At 46.0% G+C, this 9,906-nt stretch overlaps 1 protein-coding gene across 1 annotated transcript; it reads left to right on the top strand.

Moving 5' to 3' along the window:
- Window positions 1-3,849: 3,849 nt before the first annotated feature.
- On the top strand, window positions 3,850-8,428 carry RAP2B (RAP2B, member of RAS oncogene family). Its single transcript, XM_040613060.1, has one exon. The coding sequence runs from the start codon at window positions 4,022-4,024 to the stop codon at window positions 4,571-4,573; it is 552 nt and encodes a 183-aa protein (XP_040468994.1). The 5' UTR covers window positions 3,850-4,021; the 3' UTR covers window positions 4,574-8,428.
- Window positions 8,429-9,906: the final 1,478 nt, after the last annotated feature.

Below are 9,906 nucleotides of genomic sequence, written 5' to 3'. Positions count from 1 at the left end.
TCAGGTATAGCACAGTTTTTCTATAAAATACTCATTCTAAGTAAGCTCAGCAGTATTTAATCAGATCTCAGGAGGCTATACATCCCTTCACTAACACTGACCTTGGCTGGGAGTTAATCCCATAGCTCTAAGTACTTTGGCTATGCCTCTTTAAAGAGGTACCAGAAGAGCTGGTTAGAAGGCCTCTTCAGTAACACCAGAACGTCTTTACATATTTTTATAGCACTAAATCTTGTCACCAGACTGACAAGCTTTCACAGCACTGAAGTTTCGGGTATCGGACGTGTTACTGAGTTAAATTACACTTAAGTTTATTCTTTGCCTATAAGTGAAATACATTTTTTAAGGAAAAAAAATCCCCAAACCAATAGCACACTGCTTTTATAGTTCTACAATGCTGATACTTTTATGGACAAAAGCAACTACAACAAAAGCAGCTAATGATTTGATCTTTCTAAACTATGCAAAGAAAAAAAATCTTAGTTTGTATGAAAAGTTTTACTGAACAAGCAGGGTTACTCAACACCATAAAAGCTAGTTATATATGTAAATATTGTACTGTAAACTGCTCCATAACCAAATTTATGCTTTTCAAATTATTTTTGACATTTTTAAGATAGTATCAAATAATTTTGAAATTGTTTTTAAAATATACTTGATCATTTTAAAAATCAAATACATACAGCCAGCTTTCTGATAATTATATTCTGCCTGGATTCTGCTGCATTGCAATGCTTCATGTTGCCCAAACAGAGCTTGTTTCAGGACAATTTTCATTTATTCCTGAGAGAATCTAAACTACAGTACTGATCATGAAGTACAACAACCCAATATAATGTGTGCTTCATAACTCAAAAATTACATGCTGCACACTCCCGTGATTTATTTAACTTAAATGTCTAAAACCTTAGTTGGGCATTTTCAGCCTTTCAACTCACACATCCCCTTAGCAGTCTGTAGCCGTGCACAGACTTGCTTCTTTTAGTTACTTCCCACAGACTCCTTGCTATTATTTCACAGACTCCAAATTCCTAAAAGCAGCACTGCAGACTAACTAATTGCCTAGAGCTGGCTGATAACAAGAGAGATTAAATTAATGTATGTAGTAGAGGACTGGGACTTCAGAAATAATACTCCACACTTAACAGGCTGAAGATCATTTGTTACTTTGAACAGGATACATTTCCTTCTTCAGAAATAGCAGCAATTAATAGCATAACGTAAAATGAAAAAAACAGAGAGTAATTTTATTCTGTCACTGGGGAAAAAAAAACCAACAACCACCCACAACACAATTCAACAGCAAATTTCGATTAAATAGAATGCATTTGAACCAACATTACAGTTGTCTGATCTTTGCAAAATCCACTACTGCCATGTCAGGGGAAAGTGCAATAGAAGTAATTTACGTGTGGGCTTGCTATAGAGGTGGTGAAGGCAAGCAAATCCACATTGTACCCAAAACCTTAGAGTAACGTAAGCAAAGTGCGTCAGCAGAACAAGAAAATTAAATATTTTTGCAGTGATACCGTAGCCTTTCAACCATTTTTTATAGCTGTTTTTAAAGATAACTTTGCAAGCACTTGCTGCCTGGTGACCGTTTTTGGCTGGCTTACATGAAGGCAAGAGTGCGCTGTCAGCGGGTGATGTGCTAGCTCTGCCTCTGGAGTGCTTCTAGAAGGGGGAACCAGAGGGACAGCCAGCTGAGCAACAGGAAGAGGTGGGGAAAGGACTTGGAAGCCTCATAGTGAGCTTGGTTATTTTGTTTCCCAACCCAACATCTATGCATGTCTATGCACGAGTTGAGCAGTCATTGAGAGGCAACTCATTCACAGAACAGGAGGTTGGAAGTACTCCTAGGGGTGAGTTTTTTCACTTTTTCAAAGAACTATAGTACTGCACTGGAAAAAAGACATCCTACAAGTTTGCCACAAGTTAAGAGTAATGTGGTTAGCAGGCTGAGTCTAGAACAGAGATACAGTCAAAGCCCAGCTCCCAGGATTCAATATAAGATAAAATAACTGATCGATCTCCAGACTGATCTGTGCAGCACTTTGAAGGAGCTCAGGCTCAGCCTGCAGCTGACAAAGTTTGCAGGTGAGCGAGAAGACTGTGCACCTGGGAGAAACCGGGTGGAGGCCTGGCAGACCAACATCCCACCTGGGGACTCTCGACAGCAGCAAAGCATGACTTGTATTTACAAGGTGAATACAGCGAGTGCCGGGTTTCAGACACGCAACGTATTTAAGGAAGTTGTTTAAACAGTTGCCCACTCCACAGCAGGGCTGCTGGAATGCAACTTTTGTGTTCCTCAGGAGAGGCTTCATTTGCAAAGAGTTACACAAGCAATAGCAGAGGGGTTTAGTTTAAGCTCCTGAAGACAGGATCACCAGAGATGCGGTACTCACCAGAGAACCCGTGGAGATGCAGTACTCGCCAGACGGCCACAGGGATGCAGTACAGCTAGATGCAGCAAAGTGAAGCCTTCACCGTGAATTCTAGCAAAAATAATTTAAGTGGAATTTAGTCTCTGTGAGAACTGTTCAGGGATTAACAGAACGTTGCTTATGAAACTTATTTCAAATCCTTTTGCCTTTGTCTACCATAGCCTGTTTCCTCAAGTATCGCGTTTAAATTGGGTTTCTGAACTAGGTGTTGTAGAAAGGACCTAAATGCCACAACTACTTGAATAAGCACTGAGGATTGTAAAAAACTGAGTAAGATATAAACCAAAGGCCAGAGTGTGCCGAAATAACTAAAGGTATTTTCTTGAAAGGAATGTCTGATTGATAGAAAGTCCAAGGAACGACTTCTACAAACAGTGGCAAGTAGCCAGTCCCCGTGACTCCAGCCCCGCCAGGCCACACTCCCGTGCGGGGCCACCAAATGCAAACAGCAACAGCAGCTCGCAATTACCACGTCTTCAGCCCGAGGGAGCGGCCGGTCCCGACTGCAGGCGGACAGGGACGACACCGAAGCTGGTGCAACCCGAGAGGGGCTCCTTAGGAGCCGCCATGGCCACGGCCCCCCAGCTCGGGGGCTGCTCTGGCCGGGGCGGGCGGCGGAGAGCCCAGCCAGCTCCTGAGGAGCCCCGGCGGGTGAAGGGGCCTCCCCCACCGGGGCCGGTGCTCCCCGGCGGGGAGCGGGCACCTTCGGCACCCGGAGCCAGCCGGGCAGAGGGGCTGGGGAGCCGCGTGGGGTGCTCGGGGGGCCCAGCGCGGCCCGGCCGTTCCGTACGGGGTGCGAGGAGCTGCGGCAGCGGCTCCCCGCGGGGGCGTGAGGGCGGGCGGTCGCCGAGGAGCAGGAGGCATGGCAGCTGCCCCAGCACAGGCTGCGAGGGGTGCCTCGTCCCCTGGCGAGGGCCGATAGGGCGGGAGGACCAGCAGCGAGGAGATAACCGGGCCCTCCACCGATAAGGGGGCAGGGGGCTGCCGCTCCCGCCGCCCTTCTCCCGTGTGCGCGCCGCGGCAGCGCGGCTACCTGTGGGGGAAACCCGCTGCCTGGAGGAGGGACGGGGGGGAGGGGGAACCCACTGCCTGAGGGGAGCGGCGCCGGGGTGTAACGGGCGGGGCGGGGCGGGGCGGGGCGCTGCGCGCGCGGCTGCCCGCCGCCGGGGAGCCAATGGGGGCGGCCGGCGGCGGGGCCGGAGCCAATGGGCCGGGGCGGGCCGCAGGGCGCCATGGGCCGCGGCAGCGCCGTCCCGCCGCCGGGCCGGGGCCGGTAGCGGCAGCGCCGCGCTCGCCTTTCTCCTCCTCTTCCGCCTCCCCTTCCTCCTTCTCCTCCTTCGGCGGCGGTCGCCGCCTCCCCGCGCAGCCGCCGCCGCGCAGGACCCAGTGCCCGCCCCTGGGGCGCGGCGCTGCCCGGCGCCGGGGCCGGCCCGGCGCGGCTCCGTGAGGCGCGGCCCGCCCCCTTCCCCGCGCCCCTCCTTCCCCCCTCTCCTCCCCTCTCTCCGCCCGCCGTGAGGGCGGGAGGGAAGCGGTAGCCCCGAGCGGGAGGCGAGGGAGGCGGCGCGCTGGGAGCCATGCGGGAGTACAAGGTGGTGGTGCTGGGCTCGGGCGGCGTGGGCAAGTCCGCCCTCACCGTCCAGTTCGTGACGGGCTCCTTCATCGAGAAGTATGACCCCACCATCGAGGACTTCTACCGCAAGGAGATCGAGGTGGACTCCTCGCCGTCGGTGCTGGAGATCCTGGACACGGCGGGCACCGAGCAGTTCGCCTCCATGCGGGACCTCTACATCAAGAACGGGCAGGGCTTCATCCTGGTCTACAGCCTGGTGAACCAGCAGAGCTTCCAGGACATCAAGCCCATGCGGGACCAGATCATCCGGGTGAAGAGGTACGAGAGGGTGCCCATGATCCTGGTGGGCAACAAGGTGGACCTGGAGGGCGAGCGGGAGGTCTCCTTCGGGGAGGGCAAAGCCCTGGCTGAGGAGTGGAGCTGCCCCTTCATGGAGACCTCGGCCAAAAACAAAGCCTCGGTGGACGAGCTCTTCGCGGAGATCGTCAGGCAGATGAACTACGCCTCGCAGCCCAACGGGGACGAGCAGTGCTGCTCCTCCTGCGCCATCCTCTGAGGGCGGCGGCGGGCCGGGGCTCGGCGGGGACACGGCGGGAGCCGCTCCGCGTCCCGGCCGGCGCGAGCCGCGGGGCGGGCGCTGCCCCGGGCAGCCGCCAGAGACACTCACACACACAAAAGACAAAAATCGTAAAAAGAAAAAAAAAATCGTGTTGGAAATGTGGCTTTTTTCGGCATGTACGTTTCGTCCAGTGTTGGTCGTTGCATATTTCCTGTCAGTGTCTGCCGCGGGCCGCTGCCGGGCGGGCACGGCGGGGAAAGCCAGCCCGAGGAGCGGCCCCTGCCCGCCGGAGGAGCCCAGCGCGGCGCCCTGCCCGCTCCGCTCCGCGCCCGCTCCGCGCCCGCTGCGCCCGACCCCGCTGCTCCCGGGCCCGCAGCGCCCCGCGCCCAGCCCCGGGATCTCTATGCAAAGTGGGGCGGCTGCGCCGGGGCGCCCGGCCCGGAGAATTGCACATCGGAACTGGGACTTTAACTTAAAACACTGATGCCAATACAGTGTGGGGTGCCAGAAAGTGTCTGCTGATGATTCGTGAAATAATTTTCTATTTTGTTTACCTGCTGTATCGGATGGGAGTTTGCAGGAGAGTGGTAGCGTGTTGTTTTTTTCCTGGTTGTTTTTTTTTCTTTTTTGTTTTGTTTTGTTTTTTTTTTTTTTTTTTAAATCAGCTGTGAAAATGTTACAAATCTGCACAATTTTTTAGGTGTGCGTGCCTGTGTGATTTCGTTTTTATTTTAACTTTTCTTCAGCGGGTGGGAGCGGTGGTGTTTTTGTTCCGAGGGTTTTTTTCTTTAGGTTGGCAATAACTGATTTTGATGACTAGCTCTCTAAAGTGCAAAGACTTCCTATATGTGATGCAGGGCCAACAGCAACCCTGTGTCTATAGAGTGCCTTCAAAACTCAGCTGTTCCAGCCGGTGCCAACCTGTGAAAGCTCCACAGAATCCCATTATCTACTACTCCAAAAACTACTTAACAGTTTCCTTGCAGTAATCATTCCGAACAAGCCAGGACAAAAGGGCCTATTGTTAGTGGAATTTATTTCTTATTTCCATCTGAGCCTTTTAACTGTTATTTCCATGTCTTGCAAGTTCGGGTTTCATTTACTTCAAATTTACAAGAATTTAGCCTTTTGGGATTTTGGGGGGGGCGCTTTTTTTTTTTTCTTCTTTTTTCCTTTGATTTTGTTGTGGGATGTACCTCCAGCCAGCAAAGAAGGAAGTTTTACCGTTGTGATGTACCAAGAAAATTCTAACAACTGTCATTTTAATTCCAGACATGCATTTAAGAGATGTCTATCCATTTTAAGAATTTTAATACAAATGCTGTTTTTTAGAAAACAACTTTGTGCGCTTTTATGTATTACATGAAACACTAACTTTCACATAGGCTGTTGATCCTGATGTATAGTAAAGTATATCTTAATAGAAGTGAAAGGCAGGGGGAGGGGGGCTCAATTTAGCTAAGGACAGTGTTTAAAAAAAAAAGGAAAAAGCAAACCACAAGATTTCTATTTTACCTAATATTTAGTCTTTTTTAATACAGTTTTTCATTTGTGTTTAGGTCCTGATGCTATGTGATGCCAGCATGTGAATGGAACGCTGTATTCAGTAGGTAGCTTAGGAAGGTAGTGTGCCTTCAATGCAAAAGGCCTTGTAAGATTAGGCCAATCTGTGAGATTCCTTACTGGGAACAGCATGGTTTATTGGGGTAAAATTCTAAAGGTCGGTTATTTATAAAATTTAAGATTTTAATCTCATTGCATTGTAACTCTTCAAAATTATGCACCAGGGCATTATTTCAGTTCTGGTTTGCAGGGGCATTGGGGTGGGAGGACACCTGTACCTTCTGTCATTTGGAGCTTCTAAAGAGTTTGTTTACCTTTCTTAGCCCCTTCTTTAAAGATTAGCACACAAATCCTGTAACATTTTTTTCCTTTTTCTCCCCCCCCCCCCCCAATCCTATCCCATGCCAAGAAGACTGGAAATTATTTTACAACATGAAAATAATAATTGAACAATGATGCATAAACGGGTTTTTAATCAGGCACTGAAAACTAACTGCCATGATTCCTACTGTGAATGTGATAATTTCTGGTTTTAAGTAGGAAAAAATTCTGCTTCAGCAAACAGTGTTTAATATTAGTTTAATTCTATGTACTGAAATCCCAGTGATTTAGGTGAAAATTATAAACTTGTGATTTAGTTGAAAATTGAATACTTACTTTAGCAACATCCGGTATCTACTAATAGTCTGGAAAAGATTATATACCTAAGTATTGAATGTATCAGCTCTTCTTCTGAGCTGACATGTATCCTTCTGATACAATCAGTCAGGTTGTATCAGACTGATACAATTGCAGTTAAAAACAAAGAGGGTTGGAGAAGGCAACCGGAGTGATGGTCCCTCAACTTCTCCTTGAGGCCTTCATATAACAAGACAAATTGATCCAATCCCCCATTTTTAAATAGAAACTGAAAACCCCTTTGCAGCTGATCTTCCAGAAATTTCTAAAAATTAGTTAGAATCCAGCTCCTCAAGGACTTGCATGTTAAATGGGCAGAGGAATAATGCTTATTAATAGTAGGGCTTTCTTTTAACAAAAATACTGCATTGAAAACTAAGAGAGCTTGACTGCCGCAATGTCTGCAGTTTAAAAACACTTCATGTCTGAAGTTTTTAAAAAAATAATGCCATAAATTTACATCTCAGCTATTCCTATGGTTCAATTTTGCCTTAAATTCACTGGGATTATATATTTTTTAGCACCCAACAGGCCTTGCTCTAGATCAGTTTATTGACAGGAACTCATTGTGCTTAATAAAAGCAGGTATTTATTCTGTTCTGCCCAACAGATAGCAGATTCTTCATGTTTTCTAATGCCTCCTGTTTCCCTCCTGCCTGTGTTGTGATTGAGGAATAATGCAAAAATGGATGTTTGTAGCACACGGCGGCACATAAAAGTCCAGTATTTCTCAGCCTAGCAGAGCAGCTGAAGGCAGCCTGGTACGTTCTGGATTATGCTGGGGTTTTTTTTGTAGATACATTCTAGTTCTTGCCAAAAAAGTGTGTTCGGTGAAACAGTGAAGCATTTCAGAAACCATAGCATGGGTCTAATCAAGAGGTTTGAATGTATTTAGATGTTCGGTGTTCTCTATGACTCTGTGAGGACCGTACAAAAAGTAGAGCTCAGTAGTCTGATCTTGCAAATACTCTGAAGTGTTTTGGTGCTTGTTAAACATAGGCCTTGTCTATAAAGTAGAAAAAAGTCATACTGCACTTTAACTTGACCGAGTAATGAAAGCTATATTAGCTTCTACACTTGAGGAAAATGTTGTATCAATATAAAGGTACTCTCTTATTCCTTTTCCCTGTGGGAATATGTTATACCCGTATCAATACAAAGGTGGTATATAGCTCTTTTCACAGTCAGAACTGCAAATATTTAATTGATTTGGAAGAAAAATTACATTCCCAGCCAAAATACTTCCTGACAGTGCAGAAATTGTGTAAACAAGGCCTTAGTTTAAGGCTGGTCTTATGGCCACATATTTTGCTGTACATGATGATTGTATTTTTAAAAATCCAAGCTTGTTCTATTGCAAGAAAGCGTGTCTTTGAAATCCTCGTCTCTGTGATTGTAATCGTGCAGTATTCTCGACCTCATTTTCAATACAAGTGTGGTTCTTATCAACACGATGCCCAGGCTTTATTGATGCTTACGGTTCTGGAGATGATGTTGAATTCTGTGGCTGTGGGATTCCTGACAGTTCTGCTTCTCTCAAAAGAATGTATGGCAAGTTTTTTATTTAAAAAATGCAAAGAGCATTTTAAATAAAGGGCAGCTGGCTCTTTATGACTTCTTCATTGGGATGCACGTTGCGTGCAGGTGTTGCTCAGTATCAGATTTCCTCGAGGAGTGACAGAATGCAGAAATTTCCATGTTCTTTAAGAATTTTGTACAAAAATGAGTGGCACGCATATTCTCCCATTCAGATGAACGGACAGCTTCCATGACTGTAAATGGAAAATGGTTGGAGCTCTACTGCTGTTAGAAGCTCTCTTACTCTCCAGGTTTGTATAGCAGGCAACCCAGACGCTCTTCTTTGTGGACCTTCACTGCATCTATGGAAACTACTGTTTGGAGTGCCCATTCACATTCTGGTGAGATTTGAGACTTGCTGTAGAAGCAGATATGTGCATGAGCTCTGTTCGAAGGTAGAATAGTTTTAAATAATGATCATAGCTTGTGGCTTACTCCTGCAGTGTTTATAGCCTCATACAAAGTGTGTACGTCAAAAAAATTCTCTTTCCTGTCATACTGTTATAGTGTGGTGTTCCAGAACCTTGTTTTTGTAGGAATCCAACGCTGCCCAACTTCTAAAACTTTTATTTGGGGCTGACAATCTTTGATAAAGTTGTGTATAGCAAATGAGAGTGATTCAATAGCAGAATTTTAGTTCAAACACCTAAAGATATTAGAGTTATGAGAAATGGAGTGGAAGTGTATTGCTGGGGCTGGGTGCATTGAGTTTGGGTTTTTGTTGGTTTTCAGTTTTAATTTGAGTAGACCACGGGTTTTGTAGTCTATAATCGAGAATCTCGGTGTATTTCCCAAGTAAGAGTCAGTGTGTGTGTGTGTGTATTCTGACTTCATTGAGGTTGGAATCAAAATTCTTGCCCTTGCCACAGGTGATATCAACCTCTGTGATCTCAATTCTGCGTGTAGTCAGTATCACGCTGAAGAAAACTCCCAATGAAACCTGAACTCATTGACCAATAATGGGCTAGAGCAGGGAGATTTATGTGCAGAAAGCTTAAGAACAGCTATTAAAATTTCCCTATAGCTATTTCAAACTTTTTTGAGGGTATGACTGCTCTAATATGCATCAGGTCCTGCTTTACTACTGTTGATGCTAGAGCACAGCGATTCAGTAGATGGCATTGTGCATAGCATAAAGAAAATACTGTATCTAAATATTTAATCTGCAATATCTTAACAAGTCTTAGATCCTACATAAAACACTGTAAAATTAGAAGTTGGTTAACCAGAACTTTTAAGTTGTTCAAATAAGTCTTAAAATATTGGAAGCAGCTGCTCTGTAATGACTTTATTTTATTTTGGCAGTCTCTGGGTGTTTTGGAGGTTTGGGCAAGGAGGAAGCTTTGATGAAGAATCCAGAGCTTTACTTTGGTAATTCTCAACAGAGATACATTTGTAGGACAATGGTGTCTGATATGTAACTTCAGCTTTAATGGCTTAAAACAAATTTTTTTCTAAAAAGTTCTTTAAGAGAACATTAGAAAAAGTGCATATTTAATAGATGTGATGTG

This window comes from Falco naumanni, chromosome 13, assembly GCF_017639655.2.
Source record: "Falco naumanni isolate bFalNau1 chromosome 13, bFalNau1.pat, whole genome shotgun sequence".
Lineage (NCBI taxonomy): Eukaryota > Metazoa > Chordata > Aves > Falconiformes > Falconidae > Falco > Falco naumanni.
Note: the sequence above shows the minus strand (reverse complement) of the source record. Positions and strands in the feature narration are given on the sequence as shown.